Raw genomic sequence first — 20,057 nt, forward strand, 5'->3', positions numbered from 1 at the left:
TGCCACTGCCCTCCTGATAAGGAGTAGAGGCGGGAGGGCCCTGTGGCCCAACTGCAGCCATCATGTAGGGAACACGTCATCCCTCTTGGAGGAACTCACACCGCTGCTCTGAGCCCACGCCCCGTCTGTGATGCTGCCCGGAGCTGGGTCTGCTCTCGTTCAGTTCCATGCTGAAAAAAGGACTTAATTCATTTGTAGACTTTGTTTCCCTTGTTTCTGCTTCTCCATTTCTTGTATTTTTTTCTTTTCCTCCTGTTGTTCCTTTCTCACTTTTTATGCTTTTTGTCCTCTGCTTGTTTTTATTCCACCTTCTCCCTGTCCCTCTCCACTTCCAAATTCCTGCTCCTCTTCTCCTCTTCCTTCTTGTCTTTCTCCGTCTCCTCCTCCTCTTCCTTGTTTGGTCCTTTTGAAGTTGAGCCCAGTGGCGGGACTCCACGACGTAGACCTCTCTCCTTCTGCCCTTGCTGTGTCCAGGAAGGTAACGTAACCTCGCCAACCCCATCCCCGCTACCTCGGAGGGGGTGTAGCCACAGTAGTCAAACACAGAGCCAGAACCCACCTACCTCTCTCTTTCTCTCTCTCTCTCTCTCTCTCTGACCCTCAATGGTCCTGTTACAAAGTGTCATGAGTCTGTGGCAGTTTCTAAAGGTACAGTATCCCTTTGACTGTCTATGGGGAGGACCAGGGTGCAGAGTGAAGCCAGAGAGCCTCCAGGTCTGGGCCCTTCAGGGCTGCAGCATTGGCTGGCCTTTCATGGCTGGGGCCTTTAAGTCTCAGATCCAGATAGAGGGGCAGGGAAGCAGGTGAGGAGCCTCCCGCCTGTGTGCAGCGATTTGGATGGGAGCGTCAAGGAATACTGTCCTTACAAAGACTGGTCTACACAAGCGCCCTCGGGCCCCTTTCCAAACCACCACTGAAAGCAAACCTCTCTACCTCGTGTCTTGCCGAGTGTGTGTTTTTTAAGTTTGTCTGATTTGAAGTCTGTTGTGGTGATAAGATTGTCGTTGAAAGGCATGTGGGGGGTGTGGCCATGACTAACCCTGCTAACTCTTACCTGCCATCCACAGCGCTCACCCGACTCTCGCCCACACACCACAGCCCCTGCCTGGCGGCCGTGGGCGAGCTCGCCGTAGCTAGTGAGCGCTGTCCGCACGTCTCCAGTGGCATTTTCTGTGTCTTCACGGGGAGGTGGGCAGCGGGAGAGTCTCCCTGGTGCCGCCGCGGCCGGGCGCACTGGACAGCTTGCATGCCGGGGCCCCTCCTCCACGGCTGTGTGGGCACATTGTGCAGAGACGCTCCGAAAGCAGTGCATGGAACTGAGTGGGGACTGGCTTAAAAGCCAAGACCCAAGCCTATTGGATTGGGTGAGGAGAGCGCTGGTCCCCTGACCCTCAGGCAGGCACTCCACAGTCGCGGGCTGGACAGGCCGGGGGGTTTCGTCCTTCAGATGAGGCTCAGGGGCAGGAAACCCCTTGGGAGCAGAACCGCATGGGCACTAGGGCACGGTACAGACACTAACCCCTGCTTGTTGAACATAGTGCATTTCTGCCTCCTCGGTGTGGCCACTGGGTAGAGACTAACTGTCTAGCAGACACCACTGCAGATAAGAGATGTGTCTGTGTACCATGTGCCAGAAAGGCAGCTAGCAGTGAGGGAGGGCTCGGGCTGTGGCTGGCCCTTCAGAGGCTGTGTTCCTCACACTCCTGGGCTTGTCTTAACTGGCCTAGAACACACTCTGCCAAGCGACGCAGAGAGTGCAGGGGCCTCTGAAAGATGTCCCCGTCTAGTGCCCCTTAACCTGAAGCCCACGGATGGGCCGCAGGAAGCCCAGGAGCAGCCTGGAACTCTGCATCAAATGGTTTGCTCTGCACACATAAGCATTTTTCTAGGAAGAGAGTCCCTAGCTTTTATGAGATTCTCAAAGTGGTTTGTAATCCAAAAATATTGAAGAGCCACTGACACAGCATGTATTTTAGGCGGGACCACACTTTTACCATGAACTTCCGTGCTCCAAGGAAAAGGACCTTGTTCCCTCCTTGGGTGGCCTGGTCCTTTGGAGACTTCTTCCTTCTGTCCTCCTGCCACAGTGAAGCCAGCGGTCAGGCCGCCCCGGGGGAGGTTTGGTATGGGCACCTGTTGGTTCAGGCAGCCTGAGCTAGCAGGCAGCCACCAGCCACAGGCATTCTATTGGATGGACCAGGGCAGGGCGTGGCCACCTCCTTCCATCCCCAGGGGCTGCTAGTGTTTCTCTGCTCTTGGTGAGAAACCCGGTGGCCATCCTGAGATCCCTACCTCGACCACAAGGGATCCCGCGGGAGGCATCCGGAAGCTTGATAGGCCACAAGTTAAGGGGTAGTTTCTTCTCTGCCTGGTCAGGAGGTAAACAAATGACAAGGCATCTATTCTGGTAGCCCCTGGAGAGGGGAGTGGCCCAAGAAAGAGCTGAGTTAATGAGCATGACCTGAGGGCCGGGTGCAGTTTACAAATTCACTTTGCATTGTTTCCCAGAGTGGTTTCCTCCAAGGAGACCTAGCACATGGCAAGTGCTAAATAAACATTGAGTGGGAAGAAAGAGGGAAAGCGACATAAGTCATCCTAGGAGAGCACAGGGAGCAGGAGAGGCAGAAACCAGCCCCGGGGAGGGCAAGGTCCCCACTGGCGAGGTCGCTGACGGGAGAGCAGGGATGGCAGGACACGGGGAAGCGCAGGCCCCGGGGAGGGGTCGCCGGGGCGCCAGGGCTGCAGGCAAACCTTGGGCCTGGCTTGGGAGTGGAAGTTCCGGCAGCATCTTGCTCGGCCCTCTTTGCACATTTGCCCCGTGTGATTCCTGCGGGCCAGGGTGGGCACGGCACTCCCTGCACCCGACACGAATGTTCCCTCGGCAGGCATGGGCAAGAAGGACGACCCCAAGCTGATGCAGGAGTGGTTCAAGCTAGTGCAGGAGAAGAACGCCATGGTGCGCTACGAGTCGGAGCTGATGATCTTGTGAGTGGCCTTGGGTAGGGGGTGTCAGTGCCATGCTTGTCACAGCAGGCATGGAGGTCCTTCCGGATTTGGGGGTGAGGGGTGGTCCCCAGTCACTGTGGCTTATCTCCCTCCTCAGTGCCCGGGAGCTGGAGCTGGAAGACCGGCAGAGCCGACTGCAGCAGGAGCTCCGGGAACGCATGGCAGTGGAAGGTGAGTGGGGTGAGGCACCCATGGAGCCCAGGGTGGGTGCCACCTCCAGGCCCCTCACCTCATGCCTTCTTCTCCTTCAAGATCACCTTAAGACTGAGGAGGAGCTGTCTGAAGAGAAGCAGATTCTCAATGAGATGCTGGAGGTGGTGGAGCAGAGAGACTCACTGGTGGCGCTGCTGGAGGAGCAGCGGCTCCGGGAGAGAGAGGAGGACAAGGACCTGGAGGCTGCCATGCTGTCCAAGGGCTTCAGCCTTAACTGGTCCTGAGCTCACACCCAACGCTCCATTTTCTGTTGGCATCCGCCTGGCCGGGTAGTGGCCTCCAAACCACCTGGAGCCGCGATCTGAGGAGGCCTGGCACCTCCTTGGAGTTTACGCTCAGATGCCCGTGTGCTGCTTGGAAAGTGGTCGAGTCCCGCGTGCAGTGGGGAGCCCCAGGGGACAGTGGTTATCTGAGATGGCGCCACCTCCTGGGAGGAGGCCCACCTGGACCTGCCGCTCAGAGGAGGAGCACGGTGCGTATGGCATGACGCAGGGGACCACCCCGCACGCCCCCTGAGGATGTGCCGGCTGTGCCCCTTTCTTCCACTGGCACATTTGGTAAGAGAGGGAAGCTGCTCCCGTCAGAACCACAGTGCGCCACCACAGCCTGCGAGGGGCACTGTCTTCTTCATGCTCCCTGGAGCACCACCAAAGAGACGTACACAGTACCCCACGAAAGCAGGGTGCGATTGAGTCCCAGGATGGGGAGGTGTCCAGTCATGCCCACCCCAGCATCACAGAAGACATGGAGGTGTGGGCAGGCTCCGGAATTGATTATGCAAATTAGGAGGACACAGGCGGGATCCGCTCTCCCGCCGAACACCACACACTGGACCCTAAGTGGCCAAATGCCGGGGCCTCTCGCTGGCTGCGGCCTGAGGCCTGTGGGTTGCTGCATTTTGCTTGTAGTTCACCACCATTTTGACACTGGAAAATGCTGACTTTGGGGGACAGGATGAGGCCCTACATTCTGCGCCCCCAGTTGGCAGACAGGCATTGTCCCTGTTCCACATTGATGTCGGGGCAGGAGGTGGCCTCTTCCTCGGTGTTTTTCCTGTGTTTGCACATTGAAATGAAGCTGACAACCTGGCAGGACGCTCAGCCGCTTCAAACCCTTTTTGTCAATTAACTTATTTTTTTAATACTTGAAAAGAAGTAACTTGGTTTGTATATCTTTACTAGAGACACTGATCACTTGATGCCCGGGTGCGGGAGCCACAGCGGCGTCTGCTGCGTCCCACGCAGCCTGGTCCGGGGCTGCCCAGCACTCACCACGTGCATCTATTTATTAGCCTTTCTCTTCGTATCACTGGCCTGGCTGGCATCAGGGAGCTGCCCAGGACCCCCGTTGGGTCCTGCTCACAGCTTTCTGTCCCCTACTGCACCTGGTGCCTGCCTCACCCTGGTCTGGACCGCTCACATGATGAGGGGGCATCTCCGTTCTGTTTTGGACCAAGCTAACAGCAGAGCTGCCACTCTCACCCTCCCGATGAGAATTCTGGCTCTGCAGAACTCACCCTTTTCTCAGTTTGGGTGCCAGGGCATCACCTTCCTCCACACATGTGTTAAAGAAGGTTTCAGGATGGGCCCTCGTCCACACTGGCCAAGAGGATGCAGGGTGGGACCCTGGAATCGTGGCTGGTGAAGTCCCTCCTCCCAGCCTAAGATTCACCCAGACGGAAACGCGAGAGCTGTAGTGGATGCTGGGATGCAGGCTGGCCTCTCTTGAGCAGATAAGAGACTCCCGCCCTCCCTCCCTCCCAAGGGCGACGAGCACCTGCCTTGTGCCGGATCTTCATGGGGCCATAAAGGGTGGCAAGCCCCGAATCACTAGCTCCTATAGCCAAACCGTTCCTTTCTCACGGTTCTGCACCAGCCTGGCTGTGTACAGCTCATCAAGCCACTGAGCTAATCGGGGGTGGGGTCCTTGTCCATCAAAGCAGTTAGCGCATAGTCCAGCCAGGAGCCCCCCGGGCTAGACCCACCTGCCCCTAGGGGTGCTCCAGCCGCCTGCCGCCTCCCTGGGCTGGGGCCAGCTGGGAGCAGAGGCCTGGCGCCTCCAAGGCATCCCGTAGCGGAGCAGCCCGAGGGGCCATGCTGACCTTGGGCTTTCCATGGGAACCACACTGTGCCTCAACTTGAACATTCATCCCAACTGCAAAGGAGCAAAGAACCTGTGTCATCCCTGTCCGGAAGCTGCCATCTCTCTCCCGTGCACATCCAGGAAGTACGCTGCTAGTGGCCGCCACAGCTCTGATTCTCCTCCACCTGCTCTCACGTGAGGCAAAGGTCTCCTTTTCTCTTTACTTAAAAAAGGGGAGAGGAGGGTTCCTAGATTCCATCTTCAAACCCCAGTCTTCCCATAAAATTGGATGTGGGAAAAGACCTTCACTGCGGTGTGGCCTGTCCCAGACCTCTCCTATCGAAGGCCACAAAACCAGTCCAGGCCCGGCAGAGCCGCCTTTGGCCCTTGTAGCTCCTGCTGGCCCCACAACGGGGAAGCAGTTTGCAAAGTGGCTCGGAAGGAGTGTGGCCTAGGAATCTGCTACAAGTGGCTGGGTGTAGCAGGAGAGCCCAGCGTCACCTCCTGGTCCTGGTCAGCCTTAACACTGTGGCATCCTCCGCAGCACACACAGCGGCCTGCAGTCTGGAAAGCGGGCCCGAGCCTTTGCAGAGAGGCGCCATGGAGCCGCAGGCCCGCACAGCAGCCCCAGCCTCCCACTCCTGACTGTGAGGACATCGGTTCTAGGAGAGCATTTTGTTTAAAGCTCCCATTTTGTAACCACTCGTTTGCAGTTGACTTGAGTACTCTGGTGACTTGCTGCGTGAAGCGATCTCCAGGCAGGTTTTCTTTCCAAGAGTTAAGTCTTCCCTTGAAGGCAGGGAAGCAGGATGGATACACATGTATCATACACATAAAGTACCAGGCGCAGGAGCAGCCCGAACTCGAACTCGAGGCTGACTAAACTGGAGGCTGCACCGTGGAGGTCTGCATGCAGCCTCCCTGGAGGGCAGGGAGGGGGCGCTCCCGCCCCTGGGCTTGAGGGTGCCGCTCCCCATGGGCTTCCAGGCCTGCCCAGGTGATGCCTTCAGGCCTTTGCCCCTGGCGGCCATCCTCAGGCCGATTTTGACCAGCAATGATAGACTCTTCTTAACCCTTTCAAAAAATTTTTTTCAGTGGGACAGGAAGGAGAGTTAAAAAACATTTTTTTTAAAGGTGGTAACATCTGACCCATGAAGGGTATGGGTCTGTTTTACGCTAAATAAACGTTTTTCAAAGAAATAGTGTGTTTCTTACGTCATTGTACTGTATTTTTCAGGTGGATGGTGTAGGTGCAAAGTATTATACATCTAGCTTTTGCCTGGGTGTGTGCAAGACTGTTTAAAGAATGCATCTTTTTTTTTTTTAAAGTTTGTGCTTTTTTTAGTCCTCCATAATATCCTGGCTCAGCCACCAACTGCTGTCACTTGAGTAAATGTCTTAGGCAGCCAAGTTGGAGAAGCAGCCACTCTTCACACAAAGCCCCAGTAGCCTCTGGAAGAGACGTGGGCTCTTCACATTGGAGATACTCCAAGTCAGGGCGATGCTGTGGTCCTGGCAGCCCTCCTTCCAGCCCTGCCTGGCTCTGTCCTGCAGCACAGCTGACCCGGGAGCCCATGGCATGCGTGGGGTCTGCAGCACCCACGCCGAAACCTTTCAGATGTTTCAACAATCCCGAGGTCACTCAGTAGGGTCCCTCCTCTTTAGCCTGAAAATTGTCCCCAGGAGATGACAGGGAGCAGGAGGCCAGCTCCTCTTTGTTCTGAGAAGCCTCCGAGGCACCTCCAGCTCTCTCTCTAACTGCTCCCTTGGTGTGTTGCATTGTTGGGAGCATGGCTAGCCCCTGACAATCCAGAGGCACCGTGCGGGGAGGGAAAGACCGCAGCGGCTGTGTGCACACCAGCCGCATCGCCCGCAGGCCGGCTGGAAGTCACGCGTGGAAGCTGGCTCCCAGTCCTTCCAGCTGCGTTCCCACCGAATCCAGAACAAAGGCCTGGCCGGGACACATGTGGGCATGTCGGGTAGGACAGAGAACAGAAATGAATGAGCAGCTCAAAGTGCATATCCTGTGGCCCTAGAGGACATCCTGTGCGAAGAGAGCTGGGTCACTTGCCTGCTGGGAAAGGAAATGGGGCTTGGTAGTCACCTGACCCCCAGGCTCTCGTTCCTCAGAAGGGCTTGCTTGTCGGAGCTGCACCAGGCAGGCTTGAGCTGCAGTTCACGGCCACCTCAGGTAGCAGGAAACGATGAGTGTTACTTTAGGGAGGACACCAGAAAGGAAGGCTGCTGGGCCAGGCCAGTGCCACTGTCAGAAGCACACGAAAAGGTCACACGCTGTGGCGCACGCCTGTAATACCAGCACTTGGAGAGGCCGAGGCAGGCAGATCACCTGAGGTCAGGAGTTCAAGACCAGCCTTGCCAATATGACGAAACCCCGTCTTTACTAAAAATACAAAAATTAGCTGGGTGCGGTGGCACACGCCTGTTATCCCAGTTACTGGGGAGCCTGAGGCAAGAGAATTGCTTGAACCTGGGAGGTGGAGGTTGCAGTGAGCCAAGATTGTGCCACTGCACCCTGGGCGACGGTGAGACTCTGTCAAAAAAAAAAAAAAATGTATAGGCTTTATCATTTTTTAATTTTAAAAATTATTTTAAAACAACACATAAGATGCTCTTCTTTCATGAACCGCCACATCTGACAGCTCCGGTGTCCCTCCTGAACCCTGAATCCTCACACAGTCCCGTCTTCACAATCAGCCAAAAAAGATGACAGGACAAGACGTGCCATTTGATTCCATTTTATAAGCTGGCCACACTGGCCCACGTACTAGACCCTCTCCACTTCGTGACCCCTGCTCGGATGACCCTCCCCAGTGATGCCCAGTGAGGAGGGTGAGAGGTCATACTACCCAAACACTGGTTGGGGACCAGAGCCACCTGCCACACAGCCCAGGAGCCTGTGAGACCAGGCCTATGGCCCCTTCAACAGCCTGTGGCTGCTCGGCTTCACCAGGAGCTTTTTGAGCAGCCCCCTTGTGTGCCCCCTGCCCCAAGCAAGGACTTCCTGCAGCTGGGGCTTTGCTGGGGAAGGTGGACTCCAGTTGCTGTGGGTAGGCCACGTGTGCTGCACCCACAGCCCCTTTTCTGCCCGCGTGGCCTCCAAGCCACAGAGGGCACATCCAGTACTGGAGCAGGCTGGGTTCCAGCCGTGGGGGCCAGGGTGGGGTGGCCCAGGACTAGGTGGACAGGGCTGAGGGCCTCCCTGCACAGTCAACACCTGAACCATAGTGAGGCTGCCAGCACTGCGTGGTCCTCAAGCCAGGGGCAGCATCCTCCGGACCCGGTGGGTGCGTGTGGAGCCACCTCGCGCAGCTGTGTGACACGAGACCGACTGCAGCTGCTGGTGTCTGCCCACCTGCAAGAGGGCGGCAGGGAGCACAAGTTAGGTGAGCACCAGCTCAGGGTCCTGGCGGGATATGTACCTGTCTCTTCCCCCAGCGTCAGCCTGGTCACATCGCTCACCTGGCCGGTGCCTTGAGTTCCTCCCACCAACTTGGGACTGGTGACCAACTTAGGATGAGGGAGCACATAGGAAACCTGGAGGTTCTGGAGTCGGGGCCCATGCAGATGCATAGATGCCTCGTGATGAGAGAACCCTATGGCCGGGCGCGGTGGCTCAAGCCTGTAATCCCAGCACTTTGGGAGGCCGAGACGGGCGGATCACGAGGTCAGGAGATCGAGACCATCCTGGCTAACACGGTGAAACCCCGTCTCTACTAAAAAATACAAAAAACTAACCGGGCGAGGTGGCGGGCGCCTGTAGTCCCAGCTACTCGGGAGGCTGAGGCAGGAGAATGGCGTAAACCCGGGAGGCGGAGCTTGCAGTGAGCTGAGATCTGGCCACTGCACTCCAGCCTGGGTGACAGAGCTAGACTCCGTCTCAAAAAAAAAAAAAAGAGGGAACCCTAGGAGGACTCGGGAGGCAGCCCCCTGCAGCTCCAGGCCAGCCCCCCTGTTTCACGAACTTACTGGGCCCCTGTGGAGTCAGTGTTCCCAGAGCGTTCGGGCAGCCCCGTTGCACCCAGCCACCCCTCCACCCAGGCAGCAGGTCAGAGCTGCTGTCCCAGCAGCTCCAGGACAGTGAAGCCATGGGGTCCTGGAGCTCTCTCACAGGGCCATCATCAAGGATGAGGATTTGTCCAGATGGATGCTGGAGCCGAGGGACTGCTCAACCACAGGCTTAGGGTCCAGCAGTACAGGAGGGCCCTCATGGCCAGCCCCCATGAGTGTCCCTCTCCCGCCTTTTCTTTCTTTTTCTTTTTTTTGAGATCTGGAGTCTCAAGGCTGTGTCACCCAGGCTGGAGTGCAGTGGCCGGGATCTCGCTCACTGCAAGCCCGGCCTCCCAGGCTCCCACAGCCTCCCACCCCACCCAGTAGCTGGGACTACAGGCTCCCCTCAGCCACCACTGCTGCTTTTTGTATTTTTAGTAGAGACGGAGTTTCACCATGTTAGTTAGCCAGGATGGTCTCGGACTTGGATTCCGTGGATCCTGGGCCCCGCCTCGGGCCTCCCAGTGCTGGGATTACAGGTTTGTTTCACCGCTACCGGGCCTCCTCTTTTTTTGAGACAGAGTTTGATCTTGTTGCCCAGGGTTGGAGTGTGTAATGGCTGACCTCGCTCACCACAACCCTGCCTCCTGCTCATGGATTCCCACCAGCCCCCAGCTGAGATTACAGGCATGAGCCACCATGCCCGGCTGATTTTGTATTTTCAGTAGAGGTGAGGTTTATTCACGTTGGTCAGGCTGGTCTTGAACTCCTGACCTCAGGTGATCCGCCCACCTTGGCCTCCCAAAGTGCCAAAATTATGGGCATGAGCCACTGCACCCATCCCAAACCTGCCTCTCTAGCCCCTGGTTGTCTCCCCAGCAAAGTGGCTGCCAGGTCTTTCTTGGGAGAAAAGGAGAAAGAGGCACCTGGCAGCCAGCAGCTCCCCTTCCCTGGAGGGTCTTACTTCTTTTAAAAATGTTTTTAGAGGCTGGGCGCAGTGGCTCACACCTGTAATCCCAGCGCTTTGGGAGGCCGAGGCAGGTGGATCACGAGGTCAGGTGATCGAGGCCATCCTGGCTAACACAGTGAAACCCCATCTCTACTAAAAAAACACACAAAAAAAGCCAGGCGTGGTGGCGGGCGCCTGTAGTCCCAGCTACTCAGGAGGCTGAGGCAGGAGAATGGCGTGAACCCAGGAGGCAGAGCTTGCAGTGAGCGACAGAGAGACTCCGCCTCAAAAAAGAAAAATGTTTTTAGAGAATGAAATACCTTTCAAAAATGTATCTCGGACCAAACTTGTTCCCTCGGGGGGCTGGGATGTGCCCACGACCAGGGCTCTGGGACACCTTCTGCCCGCAGGCCCAGCACAGGGACCACCTGCCCAGTCAGGCCACTTCAGCTGGCAGCTCCTGCGGGTCCCGGCTCCTCCACGGCCAGTCATTCCCGACCGCCCCCGCCCTCTGTGTCTGTAGCTACTGAGTTGCCGCTGCTGGCTGGTAAGAGAATTCTTCCTGTCCTTCCCCTGGTTGTGGCCATGTATTTTGACAAGAAAAGACAAGCAGGAAAATTGTCTTTTTCCCCAAGCTTCTTGCCCACGTCAAGGGCAGGCCTGCTCCACCAGCATCTGCCAGTGCTTTTTTTTTTTTTTTTTTTTTTTTTTGAGACGGAGTCTCGCTCTGTCGCCCAGGCTGGAGTGCAGTGGCCGGATCGCAGCTCACTGCAAGCTCCGCCTCCTGGGTTCACGCCATTCTCCGGCCTCAGCCTCCCGAGCAGCTGGGACTACAGGCGCCCGCCACCACGCCCGGCTAGTTTTTTGTATTTTTTAGTAGAGACGGGGTTTCACCGTGTTAGCCAGGATGGCTGCCAGTGCTTTTTCATCTCAGAGCGATCGCGTGCGGCTAATGGGAGGGGTCGCTGCTGTTGGAGAGGGTGGGATGGGAGGAGTCTCAGAATCAAGATGCAGGGCAAGATCAGGGATGGAAAATCAGAAACTCACTTATTTCAAGCCAGGACTGTGATAAGAAGGACTTCGGTGAACAGCCCTAGGGCGAGGCCCACAAGCAGAAGCAATCCGATGGCACCAAAGAGAGCACCAGCCCCCAGAACCCTGCAGAGCCCCGAGCGAGGGGGGAAGGCCTGCTGGCGTTCCCAGGCACGGGCATCCTATCCCTGGCCCCAGGGAGGGTGTCGTCTCTGCTCCCACCAGGTCAACGTTTGGAAGAGGGTGAAGAACTTCGTGCATGAGACAAGGGGCATGAGAACAAGGTCCACCCCCAGCCTCCTCCCCCCAGCACCGTCCTCTCCTCCTCCCTGGAGAGTTCTCCAAGGCCCTGGGGAGAACTAAAGCACAGTCACGCTCTTGGCAAGGCACCGTGGCAGCAGAGCACGTAGGCGTAAGCGCGCACAGTGGAGAGGAGATTCGGTGTCGAGAAAGAGATTAAGCGGGGCTAAGGCAGTTATAAACGTCATAATTTTGATGCATTTTCAGGTGCCAAAGAATCGCTCTTGGCTTTGAGAGCTGGATGGTGAGCTCGGCTGGGGCTGGGAGCCAGTGGCACGTGTACTATTGAAGCTGGCTTTTCCCACACAGGGCCTGGGGTGGCAGCACCCCACTCGGGGAAGTCCTCGGGGTGGATCCACCATTCAAAACTTTTGATCCAACGTTCAAAACTGAGATACAGGCTAAGGATCCCTAATGCAGGATTGCCTTTGAGCATCATGTCGGCAAAGATTCCAAAATGTGAAAAACTGAAACATCTCTGGTCCCAAGCTTTCTAGATAAAGGGATATGGCCGGGCGCGGTGGCTCAAGCCTGTAATCCCAGCACTTTGGGAGGCCGAGACGGGCGGATCACGAGGTCAGAGATCGAGACCATCCTACAATATGGTGAAACCTCGCCTCTATTAAGAAATACAAAACTGGCCGGCGCCGTGGCTCAAGCCTGTAATCCCAGCATCTTTAGAGGCCGACGCATGGATCACGAGGTCAGGAGATCGAGACCATCCCATAACACGGTGAAACCCCGCCTCTATTAAGAAATACAAAACTAGCCGGGCGTAGGTGGGCGGGTGTCTGTAGTCCCAGCTACTCGGAGCTGAGGCCGAGAATGGCGTGGAACTCCGGGAGGTGGAGCTTGCAGTGAGCTGAGATCCGCCACTGCACTCCAGCCCTGGTGATAGAGCCGGTAGACTCCGCCTCCCAAAAAAAAAAAAAAAAAAAAGATAAAGGGATACGCACCCACCTGCAGCCCCTCCTTTCTCCATCAGCATCTCTAAAGATGATCCCAAGAGCCTTCCTCCCTCGCTCCAGGAAGATCCTTTACTGGAGGCCACATGCCTGTGAGAACCAAGCACTAGACCAGACCTCTGCCTGGCTGGCTGATGCTGGACGTGGCTCTCCAAGCCAGTTTCTACCTTTGAACCAGGAAAAGAACATCCATTTCTCTGCCCCGTAAACAGTTCCTAGACGCTGTGAACTTTGGGTTTTGTGGGGTGCTGAGCCATCCCTCTGTGGCTGCCTGAGTTGGTCCCATACAGGCGTCCCTTCCCTGAAGGCTGATCCGGCCCTGCCCATGGCACGCGTGGGAGCAGCTCCTGCCCAGGCCAATGGCCGGAAACGCCACAGTGGCTCCTCTGGCTGGAGGAGGATGACACCTGGGCCTCAGTGCAGTTTGTAGGAAAGGAAGGATGCCACGGGGTCAGATCGCATGTGGGGGACATTTGGTACAGAAACTAACACAGGAATTAAGGTGGCAGAAATGTCACGTAAGGTGAGGCATGTGTCTCCTGGCCTCTCATCTATCTCAGGTCTGAACTTCGCATAGCATGAGGCTGCAGTGCTGAGACTCAGCCCCTCCCCGGGGGGCCCACAGCCTACGCCACTCACTCTGCACGTGGCATTCTTGGTTTCTGCATCTTTGAGCAGAATGCTAGACACATTGGTTTACCCTCTGCTCAATATCCCTTTAACAAATCACCATGCAAAACATTCCAGCCGGGTACAGCTCCCCCGACGCCGCCGGGACCCCATACCGGGTCCTCCACTCCCTTCCCTCTGCCGGGTTTGATTGACCAACATCCAGAGTTCACTTCAGAAAGGGCAGGGTGAGAGGAAGGATAGCATGGGGGTCCCTGGCCTGTGCCAGCCCTGGGGCAGACGCCAGAGGGTCCAGCCCCCCCTGGGAAATCCTGCTTGCCCTGCCCCAGCACCCATTCTGAGCCACAGCCAGACTCTGGGAGGGCCGTGCTCAGAGTTTTCCAGCCCCTGGGCCTCAGGAGTGAGCCCTCCAAAAGTTGGTGGCGAGGGCTCACTAGCAGCTGAAGGCTGTTGGCATTAGATAGAGCAGTCCCAGGGAAAAGGCTGCTTGAAGCAATATGGGAAACCCCAGACTGGTCTTTCTGCAAAAGCTGAGTCACGCCAGCCTCCCAGAGCTTCTGCGGGGCCACACCCGCCCCAGCACCGGGGCTGGGGAATCCCTGGGGTCTACTTGCTGCTCCGCTCGGTGGGTGGGACTGGTCTTCACCATGGCCGTGAACATGATTTGCACCCCCCTCCACCCCACCCTGCCTGGCTCTGGTCCTGCATCTTGCCATCTCTCCCTTCCCCTCCAGCAAGACTCCTGCCCTCACAACCCACCGGCCCTTTAAGTCCCAGCGCCTGGGAAAGGCACCTCCTGGGCAGGGAGCCACACAGCCAGGCACCACCAGCCAGGCCCTGCTCTAGGCTGTCAGGGCACAGAGCTGAGTCTAGGCAGAGAGGGGAGCTCTGTGGTCGGTGCTAACTTGGCCAGGAGCCACCAGCCCCTGTGCTGTGGACCTTTGATGTTGGCTGAGAGCCCTGGGCCATCCCTGCAGTCCCAGTTCCTGGGGTACTAACTGCAGGGAGGGCTCTGTGCCCCTGGCCTCCCTGCCACGCGATGGTGTGCGTTCGCTCTGCTTTTCCACCCCAGGCCTCGGGCAGGCATTGTCACTTTCTGTCCCAGGGATGAGGGGAATAGGGTGGCCAGGAAGAAGGAAATCCTTCACTCCAGCAATCAGATTCCCACCAGTACTGGGGCGGGCTCCAGTTCAGGGACCAGGAGGCACCATGGAGCCCATGGGCTTGTTCCCAGGGGAGCAGAGGCCTTGTGCAGACCTCGCCTCTGCGGTGTGGGGGGATGAGATGCCTGGAGGGGCAGGAGGGAGAAATGGCCCACTTGGTAACAGACATTACCGCGTGTCAGCCCTGGCCAGCAGGGTACAGACCAGCTCTGCCCCTGCCTTCCCAGCCCTGTCCTCAGGCCAGGAGGACACTGGCCCCTCCACCCCTCATTCCTTCTGCTTCCGAGAGCACCTGAGCTTCAGTGAGAGCACAGCGGCCCGGCCGGGGAACGAGCGGCACCTGGAGTGAGCCCACCATCAAGAAGAGCGTGGAAGTGTCCGGGGCGGATGGTCGGAGTAGGGGCTTCAGGGCAGGGGGAGGCGGTGGGGGCAGCTGGCGGGGAGGGGTGAAGTTCCAAGGGTGCACTGAGAAGGGGGCTGGGGTGGAAGGGGAAAAGGGCAGTGTGTGGCAGCCCCTCTGCTCTTATCTTTCTCCCCATGCCCCTTGGGAGCCGCCATCCAGCCCCTGGCCTGAAGCACCCACAGGGAGTCCATCCACCCCACTCCCAGCAAATGGAGCTGCTAGGGGCCTCCGACCGCACTGCCGGCTAATCACAAGCCACGCTTCCTGAGCGCGTGCTGGGTGCCTAAGACCTCGCGTTTCACGTATTCACAGCCCGCCTCTGAGGAATGTACTATCATCTCCTTAATGACAGGACATCGGGGCCCAAGAAACTTGCTCTGGGGCCTCAGGAGAGGGGGAGCTGGCGGCCAGCTTTTCTGGGGGCAGCCCTTGCCAGTTACAGCCATGAAGCTCGTCAGGAATAGAGCTGAGAAAACAAACTCTGAAGGCTGAGCTCTTAACCACCAAGCTAGAGGCCTCCCGCGCTCCTGCTGACCTCCGCCTGGGAGGCCGCCCAGACCCCCGTGCCCATGCTCCCTCTGCCCTCCAGATGCACAAATGCTTGTGGTCAAAACCACGCCCTGCTCTTCAGTGCACTAGTGTCCCTTGTAGAGTTCTCTGTCCTGACTTCTGCCCCGTCACTTGGGAGTGAGTTCTGTGCACGGTCTCTCTGTCTTCACCCAGGGATGTGAAGGGCTGATGACTGCAGAGACGCTGGATGGGACAGCATCAGTCTCGGCACTCTTGGGAGGAGACCCTCAGAGGAAAGCCGGGACCCCGTCAAACTGAGCCAGCGATACACCAGGCCCGGAGCTCCCAGTCTGTTACTGCAGCGTGCCTGCAGAAAGAGTCTGCCATCAAGACGATGGTGGACGTCTTCTTTCTCCAGGTGCTGCTGCTACTGCTTTGGAGCCGTAGGAATGCTGCAATCTCCTTCCACAGACAATGTGCTCTCCAGGTGCGTGGAGTGCCTCAGCCAACAGGCTCGGGCTGCAGCCACAGAGGCCACGTGCTCCAGGCACTGAGCCAGCGGTATGGGGGTCTGTCCCTTGCTCCTGTAACAGCATCCTTGGCCCTGAGCGGCTGTTGGTGTGGCAGCAGGGCCCTATCAGATCTGCTTCACAGCTGACCAGTTCTCCTTCCCTCTCTCCCCTCCCAGGGGTCCGATCCCCACTGTGACCTGAAGGCTGTCCCTGTCCAATCCCGCCCCTTCCTCTTGGGTATCACCTCCCACCCAGCTTTCTCTCAGCGCCTGCTTGCCTGAGGATGGAAACTGACACTCTGTCCTGTGCTGAGTAATACCAAGAGGAAACCCAGAGGACTTTTCTTTTTTGTTTGTTTGTTTTCATTTTAGAAACAGGGCCTCACTCTGTTGCCCAGGCTGGAGTGCACTGACAGGATCACAACTCAGCACAGCCTCAACCTCCCGAGGTCAAGTCATCTTCCCACCTCAGCCTCCTGAGGAGCTGGGACCACAGGCACACATCACCATGCCTGGCTAATTTTTTTAATCTTTTTTATTTTTTGTAGAGATGAACATCTCACTGAGTTACCCAGGCTGGTCTTGAACTCCCAAAGGACTTTTGAACAAAAATGCTCAAACTCATTGTTCACCATGGAAATGCAAAGCCGAAATAACGCCGAGGTGTCGTTTTGTACTATGAGACCGGCAAAGCTTTGGAATCGTTTTGTACTATGAGACCGGCAAAGCTTTGGAGGCTAGATCTGCCCGGTGTTGGCGGGGATGCAGCAGGGTGGCCAGCAAGCCCTGCTGTGGGATTAAAGTGTACCGCCGGGAAGACCTCACCACAGGCCCAGCTTAGACAGGAGCTCTGTCCCTACGGTTCGGTCCCCAGATCTCTCTCTGAGGAAACCCTCATTTAGGCTCCGAGCACCGTGTTTGAGGATATGAATGAGAGTGGTTTGTCATGGCGACAAGTTGGAGGTCACTGGGATTCCATATTTTGGGAAGCAGGTGGGCGAAATGCGGGGCCGCCCACAGTGGGGGACCCCAGGGCACCGGAGCCACAGGTGCAGCAACTTGGGGCGACCCAGGATGGAGCTGGGTGGAGAAAACGTGCCAGCTCACATCTCAGTTAAAACACGCACATGACAACAGCACACTCGCCCGAGACTGCACAGGAGCCAGTCCGTGGCGCGGAGGGAGCCAGCAGTGCTGTCTCATTCGCCTTCCGCAGTCCAGCTTCCAGCCCTGCGCTGTCCTCACACGAGAGTCCCTCAGGTGTGCGGCAACCTCGACTGTGCACACCCCGCCTTGGACACCTACAGCGCAAACAGGGACCCTCCTAGAGCTGTCCCCAAGCCCCTCCCCTGGCCTGTGTGCGGGCGTCTGAGCGGGTGGAGGCCAGCCCCAGGCTCTGCTTCCCTGTGAACCGGGGTCTGGGCCGAGTCTGACCTGGAGGCCCGGGGCCGGGGCCAGAGGAGAGGTCACATCATTCCAGGAGTTCGGAAGGACCCAACACAGCTCCCCTGAAGCTGGCTGTGACCTGGGCCTGTCAGAAGCAGCCTGAGAGGAGGGTCGCAAGTGACCCAGACCTGGGAAGGAGGGAAAGGTTTGAATTTTGCAAAACAAAACAAAACAAAACAAAAAAACAAAAAACCTTTGCCCTTTTCCCTTGACCATGGGGGGACAAGATGGTCGTGAGGCCTCCCAACCATGAGAGGAAGGCCACCTGGCGAAGCTGCAGTCCCAGCATTATCTGTATGTTAAATTGATGTTTTAAATCCGAGTTGCATATCTGGGTAATTGAAGAATAAATAACAAGCACAGGGGGCTGGTGATGGGCTGGGCCAGATTCTCTGCAACCCCCTTTCCAAACCTCTGGTTCCGTGAGGACCAAAAATGACCACCCCAGACTATTCCAGAAACAGCCTGGGGATTCTGAAAGTTTCCCAGAACACAGGCAGTGAAAGGGAGAGAAGCTCTGCCCTTCCGGTGGGGCCGGGTGGCTCAGAGCAGGAGGCGATGCAGATCCGGGGGCGCCACGGCCGAGTACCACAGACTGGAGGCTTGCACAGGAGAAGCGGGTTTCCTCACAATTCTGAGCCGAAAGGCAGAGCTACATGCGCAGGCAGGGCTGGGTTCCCCGGACGCCTCTCTCCCTGGCTTGGAGACAATGTGTTGTTATCCCCGGGCCCTTTCCTGTGCGGGTGCCCATGTCCCCATCAGGACACCAGTCAGATAGGAGCAGGGCCATCCAGTGACCTCACTTAACCTTAATCACCTCCGGAAAGTCCCTATCTCCAAGCACAGTCACGTTCTGAGGTCCTGGGGGTCAGGGCTTCAACTTACGAATTTTGAGAGCACTCAAGTCAGCCCATAACAGTGGACTTTGAAATTATCTTTTAGGAACTGGACTCCCCGAGAATGCTTTAGAAAATGCCAGCCTCGTTCTGTTGCAAAGGGGGAACTGAGGAAGAGGGGGCTGAGTTTTCACAGGGGGAGGAGCCCAGTGGCAGGAAGCGACAGTGAGAAACTGCAGCAAAAAGCAGAACCAAAGGCCAAAGGTGACTATGTGGTCGCCAGTTCGCCTTCCCCGTCAAACCTTGCTGGGTTTCATGTTTCATTTTCATTTTCAAAAACATCATTCAGGCCGAATGCAGTGGTTCATGCCTATAATCCCAGCACTTTGGGAGGCCGAGGTGGGAGGATTGCTTGAGCCCAGGAGTTGAAGACCAGCCTGGGCAACACAGCAAGACCCTGTCTCAAAAAAAAAAAAAAAAAAAAGGCCAGGTGCAGTGGCTCATACCTGTAGTCCCAGCACTCTGGGAGGCCGAGGCAGGCAGATCACCTGAGGTCAGGAGCTCAAGACCAGCCTGGCCAACATGGTGAAACCCCATCTCTACTAAAACTACAAAAATTAGCCAGTCATGTTGGTGGGTGCCTGTAATCTCTGCTATTCGGGAGGCTGAGACTGGAGAATCACCTGAACCCGGGAGGCGGAGGTTGCAGTGAGCAGAAATCGTGCCATTGCACTCCAGCATGGGCGACAAAGCTAGACTCCGTCTTAAAAAAAAAAAAAAAAAAAATAGCCAGGCGTGGTTGTGCATGCCTGTAGTCCCAGATACTTGGGAGGCTGAGGCATGAGGATCACTCGAGCCTGGGAGGTCGAGGCTGCAGTGAGCTGTGATTGCACCACTGCACTCCAGTATGGGTGACAGAGCTAGATCCTGTTTTAAAAAAATAAAGTCATCATTCTGTCATGTATGTGTATATGGTTTCATGTGTTAATTAAGGTATAATTTTACATACAGTAAAACTCACCATTCTTAGTGCAGAGTTCTCACAAAAGTGTACAATTGTGTGGCATCCACCACAATCCCTACATAGAAGAATCCCATCATCCCCGGAATTTCCCTGGGCCCTTCCATAGCCCCCCAGTCCCTCACCCCCTGAATTGTTTTCTGACACCCCGCCACCCTTTCTTTTTGAAGTGGTGGTTTTGCAGGAAACATCACCTTCTCTCATTTTACAAATACTGCAGATAGATTTTGAAGCCCAAAGCATCATAGAGGCAGCAAATCAGGACAGGAAGGATTGAGGTGGGGGGACTCTACCCTGACTGTAAGAAGCACTTGAGAGACCTGCAAAAAGCGAACAGGAGAGGCAGAGACTGGGAGCGCCAGTTGGTACAGGTCCTGCCCTGCATGACAGGGCCAGTGGCCCCCACAGTGATTAGGACAAAATCCAACTGCTCACCCAGGCTGCTGGAGCCTCCCTGCCGTCAGGCCGCCCCACTGGCCCCTTGCCCACTGTGCCCCACTGTCCAAGCGCTCGCCTGCCCTGGGAGGGACCCCTGCAGCTTCCTGTGCCCAGGTGCACGTACCTCTCTTTTCCCATCTGGGCGCCTGCTGACTTTGCACCATGAATTTGAACACCACCCTGCAGATGACCTGGCCTCAGCCCATGAAGTTTCCCTTTCGTCCTCTGCAGGGCACCAGCCCCTAACGCCGTCTGACCGTTTCCCTGCTCACAGGATCTTCCATTTGCTTAACCCCGGAAGTGCGAAGCCTGAGTGAAGAGCGTGCAGGAAACAAGCCCCTGTCCTCGTGGAGGCTACATTCCGAGAGGGGAGGCAGGCAACACACACACAAACGACCCCATAGTATGTCATGCTGCGATGCCGGCTGTGGAGGAAAATGAAGTGAGGCCCGGGGAAAGCCAGAGGCCATGGGGCTGCCGAGGAGGAGCAGGGACGGGGCAGAATTTGCTTAGAGCAGGGCAGGTCACGTCGGACTCTGCGGGC

At 56.8% G+C, this 20,057-nt stretch overlaps 2 protein-coding genes across 17 annotated transcripts in view; both read left to right on the plus strand.

Annotated features, from left to right (window-relative positions):
• MICAL3 (microtubule associated monooxygenase, calponin and LIM domain containing 3) overlaps nucleotides 1-6,501 on the plus strand; it is a 233,225-nt gene extending 226,724 nt beyond the window's left edge. For 11 of the 16 annotated variants that reach the window (XM_021921345.2, XM_017945111.3, XM_009216745.4 and 8 more), the window contains 4 exons: nucleotides 413-478; nucleotides 2,886-2,985; nucleotides 3,104-3,177; nucleotides 3,259-6,501. In XM_021921345.2, the coding sequence (XP_021777037.1) occupies nucleotides 413-478; nucleotides 2,886-2,985; nucleotides 3,104-3,177; nucleotides 3,259-3,443 (425 nt within the window). In that variant the 3' untranslated portion in view covers nucleotides 3,444-6,501. The remainder of the gene's footprint in view (nucleotides 1-412; nucleotides 479-2,885; nucleotides 2,986-3,103; nucleotides 3,178-3,258) is intronic. The other 5 variants (XM_009216746.4, XM_009216748.4, XM_009216750.4 and 2 more) reach the window with 2 other exon arrangements.
• On the plus strand, nucleotides 5,323-6,501 carry LOC103888213. Its single transcript, XM_009216754.3, has one exon. It carries the CDS (start codon nucleotides 5,591-5,593, stop codon nucleotides 6,182-6,184), a length of 594 nt encoding a protein of 197 aa, XP_009215018.1. The 5' UTR covers nucleotides 5,323-5,590; the 3' UTR covers nucleotides 6,185-6,501.
• Nucleotides 6,502-20,057: the final 13,556 nt, after the last annotated feature.

Source organism: Papio anubis, chromosome 16, assembly GCF_008728515.1.
Source record: "Papio anubis isolate 15944 chromosome 16, Panubis1.0, whole genome shotgun sequence".
In the NCBI taxonomy this organism is placed as follows: Eukaryota; Metazoa; Chordata; class Mammalia; order Primates; family Cercopithecidae; genus Papio; species Papio anubis.

Excerpts from the sequence above, each read along its gene's own strand:
- LOC103888213 (XM_009216754.3), top strand. The coding sequence starts at position 5,591 with ATGTGGGAAAAGACCTTCACTGCGGTGTGGCCTGTCCCAGACCTCTCC.